This window comes from Lagopus leucura, unplaced genomic scaffold, assembly GCF_019238085.1.
Source record: "Lagopus leucura isolate 7727_CA_CO unplaced genomic scaffold, USGS_WTPT01 Super-Scaffold_100008, whole genome shotgun sequence".
Classification (NCBI taxonomy): domain Eukaryota; kingdom Metazoa; phylum Chordata; class Aves; order Galliformes; family Phasianidae; genus Lagopus; species Lagopus leucura.
Window position 1 is genome coordinate 30,704,963 of NW_024962265.1, and position 27,853 is coordinate 30,732,815.

General features: G+C 34.4%; 1 protein-coding gene across 5 annotated transcripts in view; it reads left to right on the forward strand.

Annotated features, from left to right (window-relative positions):
- Positions 1 to 27,287, forward strand: part of SLC16A7 (solute carrier family 16 member 7) — an 81,459-nt gene extending 54,172 nt beyond the window's left edge. For all 5 annotated transcript variants that reach the window (XM_042872297.1, XM_042872300.1, XM_042872299.1 and 2 more), the window contains 3 exons: positions 17,882 to 18,025; positions 19,309 to 20,121; positions 22,647 to 27,287. In XM_042872297.1, the coding sequence (XP_042728231.1) occupies positions 17,882 to 18,025; positions 19,309 to 20,121; positions 22,647 to 22,918 (1,229 nt within the window). In that variant the 3' untranslated portion in view covers positions 22,919 to 27,287. The remainder of the gene's footprint in view (positions 1 to 17,881; positions 18,026 to 19,308; positions 20,122 to 22,646) is intronic.
- Positions 27,288 to 27,853: the final 566 nt, after the last annotated feature.

Below are 27,853 nucleotides of genomic sequence, written 5' to 3' on the forward strand. Positions count from 1 at the left end.
GATCCTGTAATACGATCAAGGTTACATGTAATAGATGGCCTCTGTGGTTCAGCCTGTGCTTGAAAGAAGTATCCTCTGGAGAAGGGCAATAGTTCAGTCTCCATGGCAACTCTTTCTTCTGCCTCTCTTGAGCAGAGACTGTCAATTGTATTAAATTAGTGGTGATAGCTTTGTGATGGACTCCTACACACAAGGGACTGTGGCTGGGATGACCACACTTCTACTACAGGAGGGCCGAATTTGGGGTAAGATGGAATTAGTGGAGCTATCCTGACAGGGCATATTGTGTTTGTGTACACAAATGAAAGCATATATATATATATAATATGTATGCATGTATGTTTTCTTTAATATATCAACTGTGTGTGCATACTTAAAGAGTCATATGTTTGCTCTGATACACAAGATATTAAGGAACTGAAGACCCAAAAGACCAAATATGCTTTACCTCAGATTCTCACCGTTCATTCTTCTCTTTTTCAAAATTTCCATTTTTCCACTTTGCACAGCATTAACCAGCTAAAAGTGATTAGAAATTTTATTAGAGTTCTATTTGTCTAGAGAAAAATATATGTATTTGTTGTTTTCAGTATAGATTTGATGGGAAACCTTAGTGGTGGTCGTTAGAGCCATGTGACAGATATGTTGATTTCAGACACAGCTGACCTTGGGTTTTAGACATCCTTGTGGAAGTCTAAAAACTGGAAAAAGCAGGTTACTTAATTGACTTTAACTCTTGTCATTTAGCCAAGAGCAAATTTCACTTTGGTTGTTGTTGTTTCTATTTTCAAAAATAGCTTTTCAGATGTGACACTAGGTTATAGAGATAAGCTTGAAAACTGCTAATTCTTCCAAACTGTGAAATGTGGGATTATCTTGCTATTCTGAAGTTCAAAAAATAAATGTCCATTTAACTTCCAGATAACTTATCCAAATAATAATTTTAAAAGCATTTTGAGACCATTCTCCAAGAAAAATGCTTCAAGTAGTTTGAGTAGTCAAGCAGAGTTTAAGTAGTTACCATTACCATTTTTGAAAACATGCTTACAGTTAAAAAACACAACATCTAATTGATTCACAGAGACACAGAATTGCAGAATTATAGGAGTTGGAAGTGACCTCTAGATATCATCAACTCCAACTTCTCTGCTAAAGCCAATTCCCTACAGTAGGTCACACAAGTGAGCATCCAGGAAGGGCTTGGATATCTCCAAGAAAAGAGACCCTCTCTTCTCTCTGTTTTTCTTCTTTTTTTTTTTTTCTATGTTTCTTTCATTATTCAAGTTTGAGCTTAACCATCATGTAGTTGCAAACTCTTAAAAGATTTTTCAGGTGACAACGCAAAAGTAAACTAAAAACAAGTGCTCAATGTGACTTTGTTGAATATTAATTTGGAAAATAAAATATCATATGGTATGTTCAAAATATTTGTGATTTTATCTCAGTGGGTGTTTCAGTGATATTGCTGTGAAGATGGAATGACGTGAACAGTGGAGATGACAGTTGCAAAATGCATGCAACACAAACAACAGATGGTTATGGATTTTTACTTTTGGATAGAACCTAGTCTCCTATACTTTTCTTCCTCCCTGGTAGCATTTTCTTATTTTACATTTACAAATACTGGCACAAAGTATTCCATGGCCGTGGATAAGGAGACTGAGAAGCTTTCTTAAATTGACCTATGTCCTTTGTTGTTAGGGACAAACATTTTTCTCCATCAGAATATGAAAAGCATTGAATTTTAATAACCTCATTTAGAGTGTCCTTGAAAGCAGAACTTATCAACTTTCCAAATGCCTCATGGGCATGAGGGAATACTTTACATTTAGCCTAAAATGCATGTAAAGTGTCTATGTCAAGTTAATTTGAGACTCACGTAAAGAAAAGAAGGCGTAATGAAGAGACACAAGAAAAAAACATTTTGAGCCTTACTAACTGAGATAAGTTCTAGAAAGAAATACCAAGTATAACAAAATATTACAAATATACAGTTATTCTGTTTTTAAAAGAATACGCGAACGCTAAGATGGCCAGATAAAGGCTTTGATAAAGTAGTACAGCTACATTTCACTTTTAGAAGTCTTTGAGTTTTAGTAAAACTACCTTTTAGGGAAGTGTTCTGTTGTAGTAACCTGTGTTTTAAATGCAGAGAGGTTCTCTGTTTCTACAATAAAACACCCCTGAAAGTGGACTTGGGAAGAAGGATGATAATGTTTTAGATGGTTTCGTACCTTTTTTTTTCCTTTTGGAACAGATTTGTCATTCTAGCCAGTCATTCTAGCCAGCTCTCAGTCTTGCCATTCTGAGACAGTCTCAGAGTTAAGTACACTTAGAAAAATAATTTTTTTGGTCTTTTGAATAATTGTCAGAAGGACATCAACAGGACAAAGAATTGCCACTGTACTTCTACTTAGCATTTTCAGTGTCTGAAACATAGGTTATTAGTAATGATTATCATAGGAATATTTGCCTTAACTTTGATTAAACTAACTCAAGCATCTAATGAAAACAATTTTCATTTATATACAAGCAGGCAACATTGATCTTCATTTCTGTAGATAAATTAATCAGTCATGACAGCTTTTTTTTTATTCCTGAAGAAAATAATTTTTAACTCCCACTTTATCTAAAATAATGGGTCAAAAACAGAACAAAACAAAATAATAAATAGCATACATCATAAAGTACATTTTCTAAGGGACAAAAATGTGGATTTGTTTAATTTAAAATTTAGGCCTTTGATATGTTCGTTGAGCTCGCAAAACTTTGATGAAGGAATGCTTTTTTTCTGTACACTAATAATGTTGGATTAGTTCCCATATAGTTTTTCATATCACTGGATCATACAATGGTTGCATTTGTGATGTGTGTCACATAATTCAAAGGTAATGAAACAATGGTGTAGCACAACTGGGAATCATGAAATATTTAAGCAGATCCCAGAGAAGTATTATGGGGAAGGAAAAGTCTATCTACTCATGCTGTGTATACCATTGTAATCACATCAGCACTTCAAATGAAATAATAAACCTGGCACTTTACAAAGAACTTATTATAGAATTTTACTGGTCCATTGTTTTGGAACGTCTAAGAACTATTCCCTTGTTTATTTTGAAAGGGTATAGTCAAGGGAAACAGACCTGAACTGTGATATTTATAAGATATTATAAAGCAGTATCAATTGACTACAGCTGAGATTTTTATTGTGATTCCTAAAGGTATGTAGATATGTATTTGTTAATAGAAGACTTAGTGGCAGGTTTATTCTCCTGCCAGAGTAACTATAGAAATCAAAGAATGAGGTTGTTTTTAATTGTCATTTAATTCATTAGCCAGTTTTGAAGATTTTTGCAGAGATCACATCTGACACACATTGATAAACATATGTACCATATGAAGAGGTTTTTGATCAACCAGAGCTTTTTTATCTAGATTTTTAAGATTGCTATTACTTTTAAGATTAGTTATTAATATTACTATTGAGATTTTTAAGATTACTGTTAAGATCACCCATATCAAAGAGTACAGAGCAACTGAAGTTTTCATAGCCAATAAGCATTTCAGCAATGTGTACAAGAGAAAAAAATTACCTTTATTTTTCACAGATTTTAGCATCTTTATTTAATTCTCAAGAAATTTAAGCATTTCCAGTGCAATTTTACCTGGCTTTTGTTTAGATGAATAAGAACTATGATGAGACAACATAATGACACATTTAAATATGGAGATTGTAATTAAAATAGGAGACTGTATTGAGAAATAGGTTGTTCATTTACTCATCCAGTTCAAACACTTCCTGCAGCACTTTCACATGGGCAGGTTTTACACTGACTGTGCCCTGCTTTATTTTCTATTTATATTGCTTTGAAACACTTTTCATTAAGTGCTTTGACTCTCAGAAAATTCTGGAAGGGCATAGTGATACCATTAAAGCTTTTTAACAGTAGTAGCTAGAGATTATATCTTCTGTATCGATGGTTGACAGTAGGTTCAAGTGTATCCTCAGCAAGTTTATGGATGACATCAAGCTGTTTGGCGCACTCGACACTCCTCAGGAAGGGGGTGTGATTCAGAAAGGCTTAGGTATGATCACTGGGCCAAGGTGAACCTTGTGATGTTCAAGAAAGCCATGTATAAGGTCTTGCACATGGGTTGTGGCAACCCCCATTATCAGTACAAGTTGGGGAATGTAAGGATGGAGCACAGCATCACCAAAAATAATGCGTGGGTACAAATGGATGTGGTCCTGCCTCTCTACTCTGTGCTGGTGTAATCTCACCTGTAGTGCTTTGTCTGCGTGTGGAGTACTCAGTACAGAAGAGACATGGACATGTTGGAGCACATCCAGAGGAGAGCCACAAAAATGACCCAAGGGATGGAACACCCAGCTGATAAAGCTGCGGCTATTATTTCTGGAGAAGGCTCTGGGAAGACCTGAGAGGGGCCTTTCAGAATCTAAAGGGAGGCTATAAGAAAGAAGGGGACAGACTCTTCAGCAGAGTCAGTTGTGATGGGACAAGGGCAAATGGTTTCACAGTACAAGTGGAGAGATTTAGATGGGATATAAGGAAGAAGTTTTTTACAATAAGTATGATGAGGCACTGGAACAGGTTGTGATTTGGGGCTTGTTCTGATAGAGATTTAATTAATATTCTTAGTCTTTCTATATCTCTTGAATGTTGTGTAGGTTGTAGTGCCTCAGAATTTCAATAACAGTTTCAGTTGTACTAGTTTTGATAACCTGGTAATCTTAAAATTATTGTCTTGTAAATGTCAAATCTTTCCTCAGACCCCTAATTCACTTGCTTCCATCAGTAACTAAATAAAGATAACACATCTGGGGGAATAAGTTATATGTTTAATAATAGGCAGAGTTTGTTTAGTAATTATAGCTGATTATAAGCTGATAGAAATCTATTGATCTTTTTATGTCTTCGTCTGTTCTGTGAATGGTCTGGAAGTTTAATACATTCCAGTTTATTTGAGGCAAGATCCCTAAACGCTTCCCTGTTGGTATCAACTGTCAGTACCAAACCTGTCATGCTGGAAGTCTTGCTTAGCTTGCTCGTCTTTGTAGGATGCCTTTGCTTTTCCATGAACGCGAATTATTTGTGAATCCTTTTTTTTTTCTTTTACAGCAGTAAGCTTTGCTGTCCAGCATATGCTGCTGTCTAGATTTACTGCTGTAGCCTACATTTTATCTTCTTGTTATTCAACAGAGTAAAATATAACTTATTCAGAGGAGTGGCTTAGTGTCAGAACTTTCAAGGACTCCTTGCAGTGGCTTTCAGAGTAGGCATAATTCAAGAAGGCAAGTGTCCTATTTGGCCTTCCCTAGAAGATGGAGTCATCTTGTGTCCTTGGATGTCAAATTTCACTCAGAAAAACTTCAAGAACAGTTATGTTTTAAATCATTTGAATTGTTGACATATACCTGAACAGCAGAATTGATGTATTTTTATTGTATTACTGCTAAGCTTTGAGTGTGTCTAATTAAGTAGCTGAAGCTGTTGTTATTTGTCTAATTAGAATACTTGAAATTTCCAAAGCAGAAAGTAAATAAGCTAAGTACAAGAGGTTTTACTTTTGGATCTTCTACATAAATACTCTCTTTGCAGGAACTGTTTAATCCATAAGAAACTAAGACACTATAACTGTTACCATGAAGCATTTAATTAAGGAGCATAAAGTTTTAAAGCTGTACACAAGCAGCATGGCATCATTATTTATGGTGAATAAAAAATAAATTAGCTAGCATGCCTGAACATCTATCCAGCAAAATACAGTAAAATAAAAGGACTGAAATCAGTAAATAGATACATTATAGATAGATTGTGTGCTACATATGTGAAAATGTGAAAATCTTAATTGAACTTATTGCCGAATATTCTAGAATTGTAGTTTGGATAGTGACACTTGAAAAAAATAACAAAGTCGAAAAGGAAAACCTAAAACAAATCCATTGATACAGATACTGGCAATTGACATGTTTCACTAACAATGTCAGGCTGTTATCAGAGATATGCGAAAGAAGCGCTCGGAACTCTGCTCCAAGTATGGGCAATATGTGCTTAAATTTAAATGCTGAAGAACCAATCAAGTTCAAAGTTGTAATTCTCTCTTGCTTAATGAAAGTCAGCATATAAGTGTGTGTTTATATATTTATGTAGAAATCCCTCCTTTCTGTGAAATGTACATCAAGAAAGACTACATATTTCACAATGAAATGGGAATTTATCTCAGAGCAAGATCCATTGTGTGTTTCATGACTGTATTTACAATAATGACCAACATAATTCAGCAGCTTATCTTCCACTGAGCTCCAGTTGAAAGACTGTGGATCTGCAGCATTTTAAAAATGATTTAATAACATTTAGAAATGTAAAATAGTACTGTGTGATCTGAAATAAAATGTTTTTTTTTTTTTAGTATTATTATTCCATAAAGCTAAAGAGTAGGAATTGCACTACTGGATAGCTTTGTTTCTAATTTGTTTTTTTGTACCATAGTAGAAGTTTGCAATATTTCAGAATATTGTACTTCAAGAGTTTTGACTCAACCGAAAATTCTGAGATTTTAAAGTTTTATTTCAGTTTAGGAATAAAACATGTTAAAGCATAAGGACATTTCATACAATGCTGGTTCTGATTTGTTATCAGTCCTTTACAATCAAATAGCAAGTCACAAAAAGAATACACCTAGGAGTGATTTTTTTTTTGTCTTTCACACAGTGAATTTATATCTGTATAAAGAATGTGCAAGGACGTATAAGCCATTGCCATTCTTATTTAGAAGCTTTTTGTATTCACCTGCTCAAATATAACAGTAACTTCAGCACACAGCATGTGACTGTGTGCTCAGAGGAACATATCTGAAGTGGCAAGTGAGATTAAGACACGAACAAATTCGTATCATGAACAATTTCTTCTTGATCGCTTCTCCATATGTTATAAAAAATTTACCTGACAGGGTGTTCAGATATACATATTGCCTAGATCATTCAACTTTCTAACCAATAGTTTTTAAGCAAGATGTATTAAAATTGATTAGACAAACTTAGTTCCTCCTGCAGGAAGATAATAATTCTTTTATTAGGAAACCTAAGTAATATTCTCCTCACCAGCACATACATTAAATCCTTGCAGAGGCAGATGTATTTCACTGGATCATTTTAATATGTTCTGGCTGAAAAATATTAGCATAACTCCTTAGATGCAAGGTGACTCCAGGAATGCATGATATCTAAACAGCATCTATAATACAAATCATAGGAAGCCTATATTTTAATGGCCACTGATTTATTTAGAATTTATGATGCATTACAATCATTAGAACTAAGCTGCTTTATGTTACTTGGTAGAAAATAAAGTTTCTGGCACTGCTAGGTTGTTGTCTCACGTCAAGTAAGAAAATATACCTGTTTCAAAAGCCGCATGATTATTATCTTCAAGTGCAATAAGATGGTCCTGAGTGATCAAGCTACTTCTTGTTGCTGCCTACAGGAGAGCTCAGATATTCCTTATGCATATGAACAAAATCGGTATAGACTCCCTTTCACCTCCACCTTTTTCAAGAAGACCTTGTCTTCCGTGGGGATACAATCTCTGATGCCACAACAGAAGGGCATGATTCCTTTATAGTCCAGGCAAAAAACAAATGCAGCAGATAACTTCGCCTAGCTCCCTGGTGATATCTTAGTTTTCCACTTATTAAGTCCCAGGTTTCATTTACTCATTTTTTCATGACTACTACTCATCTTACCTATTCAAATTTTATGACATTTTCTTTTTATTGAGAAAGCATACTTTCCTTCTTGTTGAGGGAAGTCATCATGCTTTAACTGATTGGAGCCTGTGGAATAAGCATGTTCTGAAGTACACAAAAGAAATGGCATGTGACTACTATATATGGAAAATGTCTAAAGATTTCAAAGACCCAACGTACAAAGCTCTTATTGTAGAAGGAAATCTCAAAGTGTCAATCTGATGACAAACTCAAGTCTAATGAAAAAAATAATAAGTAAGGTAGATATTGGAATATGGAAAGATAAAATGACATCTGCTCATATGTATGGAGAATATATATATGTATATGATTTCACTTTCACTATCAAATAGAATACTATTCTCAAGCATATGTATTTTGCTTTAAAACATTAAAAGAACTGAAAGAAAAAAGGACTAGGAGAGTAATGATTAGAACTCACTCTTAAGTTACTTATTCACTGGTGAATATTTTCCTAAATATTCCTATTAAAAAAATTTTGGGGTGCCTAAATGGTAAATAAATTGGAAAAAATTCTAATTTGAACCTCTGAAACACTTCCAAAATTCTGGAATTATTCACTGAGTTGTCTCTACCATAGTTTTTTTGCTTGTCTGAAAACAGAAAACCAACCAAACAAGGAAAACAACATCCCAAGGATGCTCACTTTAAATTGATGGCTGAATGTCATTGTGTATCTCCCCCACTCCCAATTGCCCTGGTTGCTCAGATTCCCCTTTTGCAAAATACTGGGAAATATGCAAATTCTACTCATGGAATGATAACCTTTCATATACCAACATCTGCCCCATTTACACTTCAAATATCTTGGGTGCCAAACCCTAGTGGAAGTGCTCAGTTCACACCTTGTAGAATATCTCTGAACAACAATATCTTCCTCTTCACCTTTTCCTCAATACTTTGTGAACTAAATATTACTCAGATATAGTTCTTCATACATGAGCTAGCTTACTTGTCAAGGAGGCTGTTGAGGAGCTTCTGAAATTTCCACTCACAAGTTTTGTCAGTTGTAACTCCTGAAAGTCACCACATGCATTTTATCAGATATTTTTAAGAATGCAATTATAATGAAAATGATTATTTTAGAAAGATTTTTTTAATACATCATAAGCATAGTGTGAGATGTGTGTTAGACAACAAATGCATTTGGAAATAATCTAACAATATAAATATGATGAGTTCTCAGGACTCCCAGTTATGAATACATCCAGATTTATACTTCTCAGTACTTGTATTCTGAATATGTAGATGATATTTAATGATTAACTCATGATCCATAATTCACAGTAAGTGGTCCACAAAAGCATCATACGTGGTAGATTGAATATTTTCAATTTGAAGTTTAATTATACAGTTAAAAATTGAGTTGTGAAAGGAATATGATAAAGAAAGACCAACGAAGAGGAAGCATGTATGTTGTGCTTTTCCTGAAGTATTATTAACAGTATTATTGTCTGCAATAACTTATAAGGAGTCATTTCTAAGTTGGGTTAGACTTTATATTTTTCTGGAAAACAAACAAACAAACAAACAAAACAAAGCTGTAGGATGATGTGCAATGTAAAAATATGAAAAATATATGAACACTACTACAACAGGCAGTTTGAGGAAGACAGAGAAATCCAAATAGCAATATTAATCTTAACTGATGAAGTTTTGTTTTTTTCTAGGAAAAGTAGTCAGTGTTTTTTAAGGTATACAAGAAATCATGAATCATAATAGGATATAATAAATAGAAAGTGATGAGTAATGAACATTTGTGAATATTTTGCTCATGTGTACATACAGATGCAGAGAGGGAAAAGTATTGTTGTTCAGGAGCAGAAAGAAAAAATCAAGGGAAATATTTATGACTATATATTTGTAAGTTAATAGCATGGTTTAGGAAAATATCCATGAAGAATTTAAATATTAGCAAGAACTGTTTATTTTCTTTTTCAATGAGTAGCTCTGAAATTAAGAACATGGATTTATTTTCAAATTGCTATAATTGTAGCTGCAGCAGTAGTATAATGCAACTGCTGTCTTTTCATTTTCTGAACTGCAACAATGCTGAAAATCGCTTTGTAGTAGCAGAATATACAGAGCTTGACTGACAGTTCAGTTCACAGAAGCAACAAGCTGTAAGGAAAGTTTTTACTCCCAAAATTGTGATCTGCATTGACAAGACACAAGTCTTCTGCATACAGACATTTAATTATTACTTTTCAAATTCTTTTGTCTCACTAATACACTCAGAAGTTTTCAGGTAAAAAGTAAGTACTTTTATAAGTACTTTATAAGTATAAATGGGATGAATGCTCTCTGTTACCCCAGGTAGAAACAGTCCATTTGTATCATTTGAAATCTCACAACCAAATGAGGAAAAATGAGTGTTTATATTTCTTTCTTCATACCTTAATTGATATTTCTATGTAAATACTGCTTCCCATTTTGTTATTGTTGTCTCTGTATGGGCATAGGGTTTTTTTTTTTTTTTAGTTTTTGTTTGTTTAGAAGAATTATCTTTGAAATAGTACTAGAAATTCTGCATAGCTATAAGTTGTTCTTTAATTTCACATTAGTATTAATTTACCTTTGTTTCCTGTGAGTAGACAAAAAAAGATAGATAGAGCTTGTTTTGATCTCTTCAGATAAGCAATGCTGCTTGTACAAGCACACAGCTACTATCAAATTAAACTAAGTCCTTCATCTATAAGAATCCACAGAGGAAGAAGGAGCACCCTGAGATGAATGAATAATACTTCACAGACAAGATGTGTCCAAGAAAACCATTAAATATGTTAATTGGAGCATTTCTGTACTTGGAGTTATACATCCTGAAATTCCTGCTGAAACCTTGAAAGGATAGAAATTTAATGAAGCTTATTATTAGTATCTTCATGTAAACTATCCGCTGTAGAGAATTATATTTATTAATATTTACCTGTTTTTTGTCTCACGTATTTTTGAGCAGAAAAATGAATAAATCCTTGGTTTGTTTTTTTTTCTTTCTTTCTTTTTTTTTTTTTTCATTTAAAGAAGTAACCTTTTGTCGTATGAGTTCCGTGTGCATGTAACATTATTTAGGTGAAATCTCCAAACACATTTCTAAGTCTGAACAGACTGTCTTAACTTTAGCTTCACAAAAGTTCATGAGCTCCCGAAGATTGAAGTTGATTACTTTTAAATACTACAATAGAAAATTTCATAATATTTTCTTCTCCAGGACATTTTCATTATGTCTTCCAAGAGCCTTGCATTTGCAATTGAATTGTCTAATGTTAATACTGATGCACTACATTACACTTGCTGTTTAAGTTACAAGCTGTTTGCATCAGTTTTCTGAAAAAACAAAACAAAACAAACACATTTAATTTTTTAGAAGACGATTTGAGATTCCAATATCATGGTGTTGATTCTATTTGCAGCTGTTCGCATGACAGAAGCATATAGGCCACAGTGTCCAGTTAATTTTGAGACAGCATGCTTTTTTATTTGAAAGTAGTAAGTGACCACAAATGTTAGTGATAGTGGCTGAGTGTTCAGCAGTTCATAGTATCACACTCATTTCTGATTAAATATCATAAGGTTTCTTATTGCTAGTTTCTAAAGAAATGCCATAAATCATCTTCAAATCTTCTGCTTTGTGATTGACTCTTTCATGACAGGCTTTTGTGAAAGAAAGTTCTATAGCAGAGCATACAAGAGATACTTAATATCAAACAAAAATGTGTATCCATTGAAATAATAACCAGCACCACTACGCTTTGATTAAAACTGAAAAACTGAACAGTTTTCCAACTTCTCAAAATTAATATTTATACAGTAGTTTGCCAACTTGGAGATCAGTTTTCCAAATTGTGTGATCCATAGATCCGTACACCTCAGTACCACAACTAATGTACAAAAGCATGCAAGACAAAAAAAAAGGAAACATAGTTTGAGATGAGGAAGAGATGAGAAAAGCTCAGTGCGCTGGTGGATGGTTGAGCTGTTGGCTGCTTGCATCCTGACATGCAGTCCTTGAACTGTTGCACAATCTTAACTCGAGTTCAGCTACCCTGATTCAGTCTTAACCGCTTCTTTTTGGTTGCTATTTCTTGCATGTGTTACCATCCTGCAGACATGATAAAGAATTCAATAATAAAATGTTGCCTGACATTTTAATGTTCTCAAATTCATAGATGCTTTCTTTTTCACCATCTACTCCAACCCCCTCTAAACGCTCATCCAAGAACGTTGATAGTATTTTATTGGTATATGATAGTATTTAATGGAAAATTTTGGACTAGAGATAAGAATGTCCCAGTATACTCAATATTTTTAGTTAATCCTGGTTGAGAAAAACAAAATATTTTTAAGACATTTTCAGCCTTCATGATTTTCAGTACTGTCAGAAATGAATTTTGATTTGCTTACTCTCTGAATAACTAATGTGACATTCCAACAGTAATACTAAGTACTTGCAGAAAGGACTTGTGGTTGGAGGAGTAGTTTTAAAATGAAAAGTAAGGCTTTGCTGTAGGAAAATACTGGTGACTGCCAAACAAAACAAATCAACTCCTAAAAGTGGGAAAAAAAAAAAAAAAAAAAAAAAAAGTCAGAATGAAATCAGTATTAGCAAGTAGATTATCCTCATTTTAGTTCTTAGAGTTCCTTTGTATTTTCTGCCTTGTCAGATACACAGATAAAATACAGCCAGAGTGAAAATATAGCTGATGTTAAGAGAAAAAAATAATAAAATAAAATAAAATAAAATAAAATAAAATAAAATAAAATAAAATAAAAAAGATGAAAAAGAGAGAAGGCAGCAAGAATTCTGTGACCTAGACTCTCTTTCTCTTATAAATTAATGGAGTGTACCTAATACATTTGGACTGATAAATGTTACTTTACCAGAGAGCTGAACAAGATATAGATTTTATGCCAAGTAAATCTTCCTTTATGCTTTTTGGTGGCCTTCAAACAGATCTTCCTGTACTATAACCTTTGGGTATCATGAAATGGAAATACTGTTATCATCTGGTTTGCATCCTTTAAGCTTTCGGAGATATTAGATGTGAAGTTGTTGCATTGTCTCCAGAGTCAGATAATTTTTTGAAGTATATTTTTTTAGGACTGGAAAAAGCAAATAAATACATAGGTATGTGCATGACTGTGTGTGTATCTCTGACAATGAGACAGAGGCTATTAAATTGATAGTCTGTAGTTTGAGCTGTGTTCATTTCCACAAAAATATCCAGCAGTACACTGCTGTAAAAAAAAAAAAAAAAAAAAAAAAACCCAACATTTTATTGTTTGAGTTCTGTTTAAACAATATTAGCACATGGGTATCTTTTAAAGGGAAAAAAGTGATTGTTTCTTCTAACATCTGCTTTTTAAATCTACTTATTATTCAGTTACCTAGTCTTTTTTATTATCTTTCTTTAACAACAGCAGAGCTTAACTGAAGAAGGGAGATTTAAACAGTGGTTGAAACACTGAACTTGGAAGTGAGAGGAAAACATAGCTTATTGCTACTATTGTTATTATAAGAAATAATGTATTTCATTTCTAAACAATGTATTTCTACTAAGAGGTCTGTAAGAGGGCTGAAGGCCAGTCAAAGCAGTCTTGTCCTCACATTTTTTGCCTACAACTGGTCAAGTAAATGTTCTGCTTAGCTGTCAAAATAAGTGCTTATAAGTGATTATAGGCTTTGTATAAAACATCATTAACAGCTCCCAAACATATAGCTGAGCAAGCTATTGCAATCTTTTCATCAATGTATGATGAACATGAAAAGCTTCTTTCTTTCCCTTGTCTTCCTTTAAAACATTTGTGCCCTGCTGTGTAACCCTTCCTGAGTCTGTTCTTTAGTGACACAGTTACTGTCGCTATCTTACTCCTCGATGTCTGGACATTACCTTAGACAGATATAAAACAAAAATACAGCCAGGAGACTATTAGTATATTACGGTCATGGCCTTAAATTTATCTCAGGGAGTGTATAGTCTTTTGTGGCTGATGGTTTGTAGGTGTTAAGGGAGAGATCAGGCTAAATATTCTTGTGGGCTTCCTGAGTTAACATCTGCTAGGTAGTTATTTCAGGCTTCAGGAAAATAGACTCACAGATCCAGCAGTCCTTTAGTGCATTAATATGCATGATTTTGGCAGTGATACGTGACTTAAACAGCTTAATATTGCTTCTCAAAAAAAAAAAAAAAAAAAAAAAAAAAACCTCCCCCCAGAAAAAAACAAAATAGAAAAGCATGGAATTTAGGTCCCTTCTGCTAGCATGTGAGCATTGCTTATTTGCAGAAACTGTTAAATGTAAAATTAGATTGATGCAGGGCTATAAAAAGTATGATTTCAGACAAACAAACAGCTGGAATTTATGTGGACTCATATACACTGAGATATGATATGCATCATTTTATGAGACTCAGAAACCAAGTATATACACAGATGTCACAAGAGCATATTTAACCTACTCAACAGATTGGGAGGGTTTCTGGATACTAATGGAGGTGTCTTGAACTAACTTAGTCTCTGATAGAAAGTTTTGTATTTCTCAAATGCACAAATACTAAATTAAAATGCTAGAATACAAAAAAAAAAAAAAAAAAAAAAAAAAAAAAGTGATATCAAGTTTTGGCAGTAAATGCACTTCATTACTTGGGTAAAACACCTCAAAGATAATATAAATTTTAAAAGAATTTTTAATTTATGCAGTCCAAATTTAGGTCATTTGAAAGTTTGGAGCTCTGATATACCAGGTATCTTTGTCTTTTCTCTGGTGTCTTTGCTCACTACCTGCCTGAACTGATACATGCATACTTGACTTTGAGCTAACGCACCTTGTAGGTGAGGATGACATTGCATTCTTTGATCACAAAAGCTGTAAGTCCTTAAGTTCTGGCCCAGCTGCCATAGTTAAGATCCACAGAGATGCAGTTTTCTTTTCTCTGAACTGTTTGCAAAGCTATATCCCTGAAAGTATTGTGCTGTGAAAACGAGTTATTTCCCATTCCCTAAAAGAAAACTTCCAAAAGCAAATATCTTCCCCAGACAGCTAAACAAATAAGAATCTGACGTATTATCCTGTCTTGTAGAAGGAAGGAAGGTTTGATGGAACAATATCAAAGAACATGGATACTATAGTTCAGATTCTTTTACAGTAAATGCTACTGTAGAGCATGACTTTTCCCATGGTTATAGTTGGAAAATGTCAACACGGTGCAATGTTGATCCATAGTTTTATTTAAATTAAGTTAGCAATGCAGCAATATTGCACAACAATATTTTTCAATCTATTTCTCTCCAACATTTGATAGTCTGCTATGTGTGCATTTAATTCATCATCTTCACACTGTCTCACACGTATCTTGGCTTTTCACAGTCTTTGTTTAATGAAAAAGACTGTGAAAAGAAACAGATTGCTATCAGGTCTTTTGCTATCTAGATAATTTCTTAAGTTCTTACATATGGGTACAACTCAAGATGCTGCCTGTAGTTAATACGTCTGCAAATACTTTGACCAAATATTGTCCAAAATGCTTCTTTTGTAGTTCTTCCCCTTTCTCCCTCCCTCCTCCCCCAAGGATGATGAAAGGAACATTCTAATATGATTACAGCAAGTCCGCATTTATTGCTGACATAATTCTGGGGAAATTAACAAATATCACATGATTTTTCATGTGGTCAAATTTATAGAAATACTCCTATCTCATAATAAGAAAATAACTTGAAAATATTAAAATATCCTTGTTTTGGTGTTTGAAGCGAGATGCCATTGTTGTGTTTAGCAATGAGAACCCTTAAGCCTTTTTCTTTCAGAAAAATATCTAAATATTATTTTTTAATAATATAAATATTACTTGATATTGGAATGAAACTTTTTACTTTGAGTTAAAGTTGTAGGTTTTTTGTTTGTCTGTTTGTTTTTACTTTAACCTAAGAAAATATATTGTTCATGTATTTTAAAAGGGCTTTCTTTCTAATCCAGACATGACCCTAACTACTGATTGTTCAGACATATCTGTATTAAAACAACCTGTGATTGAAATTACATATCACTGTAGTTATGAGTGCACAAGTTTACTAAGACAAGAGAGGTACACATGATATATTTAGAAGTGGTTTGAGCATACGTTATCCATCCTTCATGTCTCATGCCTTCTGCTTATGTCCTCAAAAGGAAAACCTCACCTCACCAAGGTTCTGCATGGACTCCCCTCCAGTGTAAATAAAAAAGCACTGATTATCTCACAATGTAAAATGTCTGCTAAATGGTTTAGTGTTTCATGTGTGATTTAAACTCATTAAATCTCTGGGCTATTTTATATTTGGTGGGCCATTCTATTATTGAGTTTTTAAGCCTGGAGGTTTCAGTCCACTTTTGTGATTAATCAATGAGCAGCAGAGCTAGCAGAGTCCTCTGTCCTGTTTTGTTCATCAGCAAGATGAGCCCTAACACCTTCACTTTGATTACCCTTTACCTTACCAGTAAAATAGCAATAATGTTTCTCCTATATTCCACCACCTATCTTCCACTGCTCAGCTTCCTGGGAAAAAAAGTGTTTTTAGGTCCATTCCATCACTCATACAGAATTGAGCACATTTGCTAATGCCTGGGCTGCCTGGACAAGGAGCTCCTTTTATTGCCAGAAATTTCCCTGGGCTGTTTGGGCCCCAAGCTGTTTCTTAAATACAGATTGTAAGATCCAAGCATCACTGAAATCTTGTAGTAAATTAGAGCCCTAAATATTCAGTCAGTCAACTTGAAATGTTTGTCATCAAATTAACTTCAAGCTGACCTTTGGATTCACAAGCTGTTAGAAAAGGTGAGCAGGCACAGAGCAATACTATGGTGAATATTTGTTTCCTTAAGGAAGTAAGCTAAAATGTGGTCATTCAGCATATGAGAAGTATTTTTGTTGTAGGTATTTACCATTTACAGTATGTTCATAATACTCATTTAACACATTTAGAGTAATTCAAACAGTGGAGTCCAAAATAACAGTATACACATGAAATATACAGTCTTAAATTTGATGGAATTTAGGGTTTTTTTTTGCATCATGAAAATTCTGGCGTTTACTCCTTCTGATATTCAGAGCGAGAGACTTAAAAGAATTTTGCAATGAAATCAGGTGCAGTGCTTGGCATTCCACTTTATGCCAAGTGCCTGTTTTGTATTTAAAATTTATTGCTTTTTAATACTGGTGTTTTGGTTTTTTTTTAATTGAGTAAGTTTAGTTATTGCAAAAACAATGCGATTCATAATGGTTTGGGCCAAATATAGTGCAATCAGACGGTGTGCAGTTTTGCCTAAAGAGCTTTGACAACCTCTTAATCTTGATATGTAGCATGCCATCTATTCTAGTCATGGTCGTTTAAGAAACATATAATGCATGTCATGCTAAATTGCATACTAGCTGTTTGTTTAGTGTGGACGTAATTACACCATAAACTGAACTGCAGTTGAAACTGAGAAATGGACTTGTAGTAATATTTTTAAAGTTTCAAAATCTTTATGCTAAACCACATTTTAGATTTTCCCAGACAACCTGTAATCATCCTATTGCCCATTAACTGCCTCTCTGAATCAGGTAAGGGAAAATGATGATCGAAGGCCAAAAATGTACATTCTGATGTGACAGGGTCTATGTGTGGGCTTAAGTCAGTGTCCAAAACATACTGATGTGCTACAGTATCAACAAGATCAGTTGTTGGTTTGCTTGCCTGGATATTTTTCCAGCTCTGTTAAGCAGGGTTTTGATATCTGTCTCATACATGAAATTCTTCAGCCCTTGCACTTTCAAAACTTCCACTGTCCGATCTCAGTATTGATTACTTGTGAACTGTAACAATCCTTCTTGCTTGTCTGATGTCTTTAATCTTTTGATCCATCTCCATGATAAATCGATATTTATATTGTCATGGAGATAGTATATCCACATTCAGGCTCATGTGTCTGCAAACAGAGTGTTTGTCTGACAAATCAGTATAGAAACAGCTAAACATTCTCCTGGATGGAATACTAAGGCATTCCAACATATCTTGAAGAAGAAGACATGTATGATAGAGTTACCTTCTATCTGCTAATACTTTTTCTTTCTTCCAACAGGGCCCATAAGCAGCATTCTGGTGAATAAATATGGTAGCCGACCAGTGATGATAGCAGGGGGTATTCTGTGTTCATTTGGCATGATTGCTTCCTCTTTCTGCAATAGCGTTCTGGAGCTTTATATATGCATTGGTGTTGTTGGAGGTAAGAGTGCTCTTTAAAATGTAATACTATATTATTTCTAGTACTGCTGTACCAACAACCTGTTACTGAGGAAAAACTCACCATGCAAGGCATTGCACATGCTAAACAAGAAGGAAACAATATCAGTTCATTTCAGCCACGTAAATGTTTTAATTCTTTAAATTAGCCACTATGATGTTAAATTATTTCATAGAATATTTAAGGAACAGCTGAGAATTTTATTCAATAAATGCTGTATGTATGTACTCTTCCACGCTGCACTGTAATTATGGTATAAAAATTGACAGCATTTATTACAGTAATTTGTGTAGCATTTCACGTTCATTGTTTTAGCTTTCAATCAAGTTACACATCAAGCAGGGTGGCAGAGAGTAACAGAATTATAGTAAAAATGCAGAACCTAATCCCAGCTTTCTGTAGGTTTTCTTCCGTAGAAAATATGATAGGTTTCAATTCTAAAGCTTTCTGTGTAAAATCCAAGTCAAAATTTAAACAAAATTTTTCCTGTGTCATTAAAAGCCTGAATATTTCCTAAGACAATGAGGTAGTTGTAAAGCCAGTAAATTAGTTATTTACCAAAAGTATCTTTAATAAAATGAATGCCACCAAACAGATCAATAGCTACTTAGCCTTTATTACAGAGATGTCTTAATATGGACAGAAGGCCAAGAGGTGCAACTCATATTCTTGTGTAAATGTGTGGACTATCTCCATACTTTTCCTCCTCTTCTGCAACAAGTGGGGACTTCCATACCTGAGGTTGTAGAGCTGAATGTGCTCCAAAATAATTATCCCTTTTAATTTCCACTTTTATAAAAAATTTCAATCTTAAATAGGACTGGAAATAAAATGGGAGGAGATTTGTTTAAGTTCATCCTATTTTCATTGTAACTGAGTTGCCATTTAATAACTTTTGTGAAATGAGCCAAGAGAGAATTGTATTACGGCTTACTAAATGAAAAATAGAATCATGGTGCTGATACCATAATTCCTGTGTCATTCCACTGTCTCTATCATTGCTGAAACACAGTGAGGAATTTGGGTTTATATTAAAATGCTACAGGCAGAAATGACAGAATACCACCATGACTTACTGCTGACTTGAAGAGAGACAGAAAGGTGTGAAGCTGTATTTCACTCTCATTCTTGGTGGTTTTCATTTTCATTCAAAATCACTAGATTAGATATTGGTAATTTTAAAAATAACTTGGCTAAAGTATAGTGTATGTTCTGCAGTTCATGCTATGCAATAATGCTTTGTACTATTTGTATTTGTATTTTAGGTCTGGGTTTGGCATTCAATTTACAGCCTGCCTTAACAATGATCGGCAAGTATTTCTATAAGAAGCGTCCCATTGCTAATGGATTGGCCATGGCTGGAAGTCCAGTGTTTCTGAGCACATTGGCACCTCTCAATCAATTCCTCTTTAATGCATTTGGTTGGAAAGGAAGCTTTCTCATTCTGGGAGGACTACTTTTGAACTGCTGTGTGGCTGGGTCACTTATGAGGCCTGTTGGACCAAAACCAGTCCCTCCTGTGAAAAAAGATGTTGAAAAAGGCACAGGAGATTCTAGCCTGCACAAAAACAACAAGAAGTCTTTTTGGCAAACTATTAATAAATACCTAGACCTATCCCTCTTCAAACACAGAGGGTTTCTGATCTATTTGTCAGGAAATGTTATTATGTTTATTGGTTTCTTTGCTCCAATAGTTTTTTTGGCTCCTTATGCCAAACACAAGGGAATTGATGAATATTCTGCTGCTTTTTTGCTATCCATCTTAGCCTTTGTAGATATGTTTGCTAGGCCTTCAATGGGACTTGTAGCAAACTCTAAATTTATCCGTCCAAAGATCCAGTACTTTTTTAGTTTTGCTGTCTTCTACAATGGAGTCTGTCATATCTTGTGTCCTCTGGCAACAAATTACACTGGCTTGGTGATATATGCTGTATTTTTTGGGTTTGCATTTGGAATGGTTAGCAGTGTACTTTTTGAGACTCTGATGGACCTTGTTGGTGCTGCCAGATTTTCCAGTGCAGTTGGACTGGTCACCATCGTGGAATGCTGCCCTGTGCTCATAGGCCCTCCTCTAGGAGGTAAGAATCTCTTTTATTCCACTCTTTTTTTTTCCAGATATGACCTTGCAGTTTACTAATGAATTAATAAAATAATTTTACTTAATGTTATGTCATGTTTTCTCTGTGACTAGGAATGTAGTGTAGAAGCACTGCATTGCACCTATTATCTTTGCAATTCACAGCTTCATATCTGCATGAAAATGTAAAGGCATTCGTGGAATCTATTTGCAGTAGATAGATTATGAATGTATCTTGACTAGCCCTTAAATTCAGATAATGTATGATTCCCTGGTAGTACTTAGAGCTAAGTTTGCTGCCTTAATTTTCGTATATTCAGTTCCACTTTGCTCTTCACCAGAACAATTCTTACTCCCTTGAATTCATCTGATCCACTGGTCAGTTTTTGAAGATTTTACAGAGTGACTTGTAGTTTCTCCATCTTCATCACAGCTGAAGGAACACTTTCTTACATTTAAAATGACAATCTTAATTTCTCTAAATGGAGACAATTTGCATATCTAGATAAAACAAACTGGCAGAGAGGTGCTGGAATGGACAAAGTCAGGCTTAGCAGCTCAGGCAGTACTCCAGCATGGTGTTGCATGGCACTGTGCCCTCATGTGAATGTCACACCACACCTCCACACTCAGCCAATTGTTCAGCCTGTTTCTGTAAGCATTAGATAGGTTTCAGACATTTCACTGTATGAATCATCCTACCTGGACTGAAAGTTGTTAGTGTTGCTAACTTCTCTTTTCAACGTAAGGGGAGATAAAAAGCAGACTAGTTGATATAGCTTGGGCTATATTTGTAACTTTTGGGAATCAGGTAGCAAAAATGATGAAAAGAGTCTTATAGAAGTTTCTCTAAAAAAAATAGATACCCTAATCTTGTTGAAAAGTATATGTTAATTGCGTGTGTGTGTCTTGTACTGTAAGCCCAACAATATAGAAATGCAAAGACTCCTAGCACTGTGAACATACACTATACCCAAAAAAGCAGTGTCACAAGTCACCTAGACTATATGTGCCTAAAAGTACATGTCCAAGTTTTTTTAGGATTACCATCAATATTTGTATGAAAAAAGCATTCCTTTATGAAATTTTAAATAAGCTAGAACTGTTCAACTCATTTCATTACAATAATAATTGTACAAGTATATTTTTAACAGACCTCAAGATATTCCATATTTGCCTCATCTTTTATCGTATGAGTTCATTTTGGTAATGGCAGAACAAAACGTACAACTCACACAGACTCTTTCTGTGCCACCTAGTGGGGGGAGCCATCTGTGACTGATAGAGTCTAGCTTTTTCAGCCAGACTCTGAAATCAATATCAATATCCAAAAATTTTAAATTTAATATCAGTGGTGCAATGGCATATATGAGTATTTATTTTTTAATTCGTCAGGTTTGCACAAGTTTCGAAAGGCTGTGTATAGTGCTATAATCACAAGTCTTTGTGGTATAATGATAAGTAATTGTGCTTGTTAAACAGAGACAACAGAGGGGATGAACACATGAAAAATCTAAATTCCAGTTTTGACTAGTTCTTGTTCTTTTAAATACTATGCTGAAGTAATGTTAGTGCAGAATCTCATTTTTAATCAATTTTATGAGACTGCTTATGAATAAAAAGCGGTAAATTGTACTATATACAATAATAAGTTAATTATACACTTGCAGCACTGCTTGAGTTTTTTCTAATGCTAGGCTTGTGAAGTAAAGAAAAGACTAAAATAGTTTGATGGCTTGTAAATGTGTCTCAGGTGAATTAGGGCATTGGGTACAACCCAATAGAAGCATCTAATTAAGTACTTACTGTGCAGATTATCTTTTGAATTTCAGTGATAGTGTAGCTGTGTTCAAAGCTGAATGCTTGGATAAGTACAAATGTTGATTAGGGAGTTGAAAAAAATCAGAAAGAATGGCTCGTAAAATGGAAGAATATTGTAGTTGTCATGTCCGAACTAATCTTAGAATTTTGAATATAATTCTTAGGGACAGGCTTCTGAGTTCAAAAATCAACAGTTAGGGATGATGGCTGAAGAAATAAGCCTTTCTATTTCTTTCACCAGTCACAGGAAAATAAAAATGAAAAACAAGCAGTTGGTGCACAGTGACAGCAGTCTAAGAAGGCACATTCCTTCTCATGCTATTGTCTGTGTACAGGCTCCATGAGTGTCAGGCAGTCACTCCAAAACAATAAAAAATAAAATCAGGAGCTGAATAAAATAATAAGACAATGAAAGAAAATGAAAGAACTGGAAACTGTCTGTCATTATTCATTAAGCTTTTCTTACTTTGTTCTTCAGTATTTCATCATTGTCAGTGATTCCAGTGACAATTGCTGGTTTAATCAACGCATGTTTTATTAGAGGCCCACTATATATTTTAGACAATTTGAATGTGTTGGAAACACTTTTCTGCTCCAGCTTTGAAAACAGGTCATATATAGATGTTTCTCCTGAAGAAATATTTAGATTGTGTTAGGTGTTCTACTCTAAACATACTTTTCTCTCCTTTTGTTTTTCTATTTCAGGTTGGTTAGTGGATGTTACTGGTGAATATCAATACATGTATTTTGTCTGTGGAGTGATTGTGATTGTGGCCAGCATCTGGTTGTTCATTGGCAATGCTATTAACTACAGGCTATTGGCAAAAGAAAAGAAGTTAGAAGATGAGAAACAGAAAGCACAGAAGAACACTGACTTGAAGGAGGCAGAACCACTAACAAACAACGAGAATGAAGATGCTGCTAGCAGAGCTGACAAAACTCTTGAAGATCCTTCAGAAAGAGAAACCAATATTTAATCTGCTATGTAGCCCAGAAGACAACACTTATGACTTCCATTTGAAATATGCCTTCAAGACACAAGCCAGGTTTTGTGTTAATAATGATCAGTTACAATATTGGATGGGAACAGATTTTTGCCCCATGTCAAGACTCCAAGTTAAATTACAATCTATAGTTTATTTATTTCAGTGATACAAAATTGAAGTTACAGAGGTAGTGGTTCCATAAATAAGCCCATCCAAACTATGACTCTGGACAGTGAAGAGTCAAGAAAACTGGGTGTAAAGCCTTCACATGACAAAGTTTTGTTTCAAAAATACATCTAATGCAAAAGCGTCTGTTGCTGTTATATGGGGAGATATTTTGTGTTCTTTAATAGAGTACTGTTAATGTCTGTTGAATTAATGTGCCCAAACTGTATTTACTACTAATATATAAAAAAAAAACGAGCTCAAAGGTTTGTTTCAAAATTACCTGAATGAAGCACAATGAAAACTTTTTTTCTCATTTATATGCCCACTAGATCAAAATATTCATTATATCTATGTAAACAATTACAATAGGAATGTAGAAGTTCAGGTTGGAAGACAAACAATTGGTGGGCACAATTTATAAAATGCAATAAACAGCAGAGGTTGTTTCCTCCTGTGGCTATGTTATACTTCAACAGACGCATTTGAACACAAGTACATTCAGACCTCACTAATTCAAAATAAGCTAAATGAAAGTATTTTAAACTAGAATTTATACTGCTAACAAAAGTGGAAATCAGTTTGTTCACTTGCTTCATGGCAATGACATCAGCGTGGATGCTTGAGTTAATTGGCAAGTCATTAACTGGTTGATGACAAGATGTAAGGTCTAACTTCAGGTCCTTGAGGGCAGGTAACTTCATACCAGTTCTCATCTCCCCTTCCCATGTATTTAGTGAAAAGCTACTTCTATTTCATGTTATTGGTTTAATCAAAAATGCTGCAAAGTACATTGTCAGTACAAATCTGGGAGCTTTGTATTAGCGTATCATTTTTTGTGCAGGATATTTGGTCTTATTTCACACAGACACATCAATTGAAATGCACACAATTGTTCCTTGAGGTAAAAAAAAAATAAAATAAAATAAAAATTATTAATTAAAAAAAAGATTTAGCATTGCACTTGAAGTTGAAAAGTGCAAGATTCTGAAGGTTTTAGATGAAAATATTTCTGTTCTATTCATAGTTGAGGAACTTCATTTTGCAGAATTTCATATATATGCCACAGAAGTTGTGAAAATTAAGGGTCTGATTCATAGAACATTTATACATGTACATTCAATTCAGGAAAAAGTATGTTATTTTTCTTCAGTCCTCAAATACATATCATATAGCTGTAAATACGCTGGACAGACAGATATGTTAAACACGATTTGAAGTGCCAATAACAAAAGAAATACAATAACAGAAACTAGCAAGTGGAAATGCCAGTTTCTTAAGAGCAGCATTCAATTTGCTTATTTTCACTATTTAAAAAAGACAAAAAAAGATTCTGCTTGCTTCTGTCTTGCAGGATTATCATCTTATTTGCTACGAACTTCCACAGTAACGCTGAACTTTTCATTAGCACTGTTTTGGAGAAGAAACATCATGAATCCACTAGCAAGATGGTACAGAAATTTGCATCTTCTTTTTACCTAATTAAGTGCAGGAAATCCAGACAGCTTCTACAAGTCTTGTAGGTACTTCAGCAACAAAATAATGTGTATTTCAGAGTTTCAGAAGAAAATAAGGGTTATATGCTCAGATTTGAGCAGTGAACTGTCTAAAGGAAAGTGATATAATCCCCATAAAGTTGAAGTTCAGAGACATAAATACATTATACCTTCTTTCAAAATGTAATCCAGACAACACCCTATGAGATGAAAGCATTACTCTGGTTATGGATGCATGGACATACATGGGGAGTTCCAGGGTCCAGTCTGAAAATGTCCCACATTTCACGAGATGTAGAGTTTCACAATTGGCAAGCTGTCATACAGTTAGGAATATCAGTAATAATGCTGGACTACAAAGGATGAACTGAAACATCAGCTAAAGAGTAGCCATCAGGAACACCACTTTGCTCATGACAGCAAGTGTCAAAGGCAGAGATTATTTGAAAAGAGTTGAGTACATAGGTAGAACAAAAATGACTGAGGCAAAAATTTGTATGTTTATTATCTCTGCAAAACAAGCAAACAAACAAACATAAACCCAATAAACCAAAATGAAAAAAAAAAAAAAAAAAAAAAAAAAGAACAAAAACACAAAATAGCACGATTAAAAATGCAGGGTAAAAGACAGCAAGTATCAACTTTTGATTTAAGCCCATTAAAAATTGATATTGACCTTTAGGACTCAAGTAAGAGGCTCTTGGGAATCATACAGGCAGCTCACCTGTTCTGTAAAGGACTGCAGAATGCAATAAAACATGGCATAGGAAATAAGGGAAAAACAAGTTTCTTTGAGCCGTAGACACACCTACAATAGCAACACTGATGTTACTATCTCAGAGGAAATCGATATTTCTGTATATTCTCTACAGGACTCCTGATCTTTCATCTCCAGTCAATTATGTCAGTAGTAGGAATCAAAGAGCTGCTTTACCACCATTCACCAATGTACAGCTTTTAATCACATAATGAGGTAAAATGATGTATCAGGTAACAGAAACAACATAAGATGTGAACTGAATCTAGAGAAGCATTTCTTTACATTCTTCTCATTTCATCTTCTTAAAACTGGCAACAACTACTACTAGAACAGCAAATCAGAATGCACTTGATATTACTGAGTGTTATGGAATTTTGAATGCAAAGCGTAATGAAGAAGATTGGAGCCATATCTATGCAAAAAAAAAAAAAAAAAAGCCAGAAATGAAAAAGTCTTCCAAATAAGAGTCCTAAAGTGGAATTTTAATATGTAGTTCTTATTTTAATATTAATAATAAACTGCCTTCAGTCAATTCTGTGAGCATTAAAGTAATGAAATGAATATAACTTGCCTATAAAACCTGGAATATCATTCTTACTTGCACTGAGCTGAAATCATTACTGCAAATAAATTCCTTACCATTCTGCTTTTAGAATGAGAGACCCATGTATATATCATTTATTTATGTCCCCCTGCTTTATTTTAGTTACTTTGGTCAGCCTTCACTATAGACCACTGCAGGGTCAAGATTAAGAGATGCCTTTGCTGTACACAGTCATGTAATGTACTCTCAAATTTTAAGATGTACCACAGGCATCTCTTACACACGATGAAGTCTGTAGTCTGTCAGTCAGTGTAAGCAAATCCTGAGTTAGTCTTAATCTGATATATATTTCATCCTCTTTATCTCTCTGCTATAATATTTCTGAGCCAGATTATCATGTTGTTTATATTCAATTAATCAAATAATGCCAAAATCTTAAAATTAGTAGGAAAGAGAATAATCAGTCTCCACCAATCATATGTTTTCTATTTAACATCAAGGTTAAATTTCAGATAGATTCAGAGCACTTATCCAGATACTTCTATCTCTTTAGGGTTTTTTGACATTATAATTCTCTAGTAGCAGGACGGTTCTTCTGTTTTGCCCTTTTCAACTCTAGAGAAAGCCTTCTCACTAATAATCCTTAGTACTTGTTCAAGAACAAATGTTCACCCTTGCCACTTCTCACCACTGAACTGTGCTTGCAGCTGTTGCTAGTTTTGTACCTCCCTCAGGTTCGAAATCCTGTAGTCAAAGTGCAGTACTTATGTTTCAAGAAGGTGATGTGTGAACTGTTTTGACAGGGTTGGAAAAAGTTGTCTTCAGATAGATTATTATTATTTTCTTCAGTTTTCTAATGATATTTTCCTTATGAGAGTAAGTTCAGCTGTCCTTGCTGTTGAAGTTAATGGCAACAATTTCCCTGACTTTGTGACTCAACGTTCACATTAATTTTTATGGCATTTTTGCATAGCAACATCCACTGTACCTAAAAAAAAAAAAAGTTTGTCAGCATGTACATAACTGTTCAAAACTTAAGCCAGAGAAGTCTATGAAGAGTCACAAGCTCTGCGGGTAAACAGTGAGTTTTAATTATTATTTTTGGTTTTTTTTGGTACAACCATCCATAAAGATTCTATGAAGTAGCAATGCATCATGTACTCCCTCAAGGAGTAGGATTCATCTTGCCTAGTTTTATCCATACAGAAATCATATTGATTTTATTTCCCATTAGAGATGCATCCCTATTAACTATTTTTGTAACTTCATTTTCCTTCTTATTCAACTTCAAGGTTCTTCTGACTCGCAGTTTTCCATTCTGATGTTGCACAAAAAACTTAGATAAGGCACGGAATCTCTTTTATTAAATACTTGCTGTCATTGACTTCCCTCAAATGCCGAAATATTTTTTTTTCACTTGCTACTTTAGATGGTTGTGGGGAGGTAAGGTGTTATCCACTCATATAATAAACTACAGATATAACACACAGCCAGATTGTATTTAGCCATCAGGATTTACTAAACAAGCCCACTTTTTTAGAATCATAGAATCGTAGAATGGTTTGGGTTGGAAGGACCATTTAAGATCATCTAGTTTCAATCCCCCTGCTATAGGCAGGGACACCTCCCACTAGACCAGATTGCTCAAAACCTCATCCAGCCTGGCCCCAAACGTCTCCAGGGAGGGAGCATCCACAATCTCTCTGAGCAACCTATTCCAGTGTCTCACCAACCTCGCAATAAAGAACTTCTTCCTGATAATATGTAGTCTAAATCTACTCTCTTCCAGTTTAAATCCATTTCCCCTCATCCTGTTGCTACATGAACTAATAAAGAAGTCCCTTCCCAGCTTTCCTGTGGGCTCCCTTCAAGTGTTGGAAGGCCACTATAACATCTCCCCAGAACCTTCTCTTCTCCAGGCTGAAAAGCCTCAGCTCTCTCAGCCTGTCCTCATAGTGGAG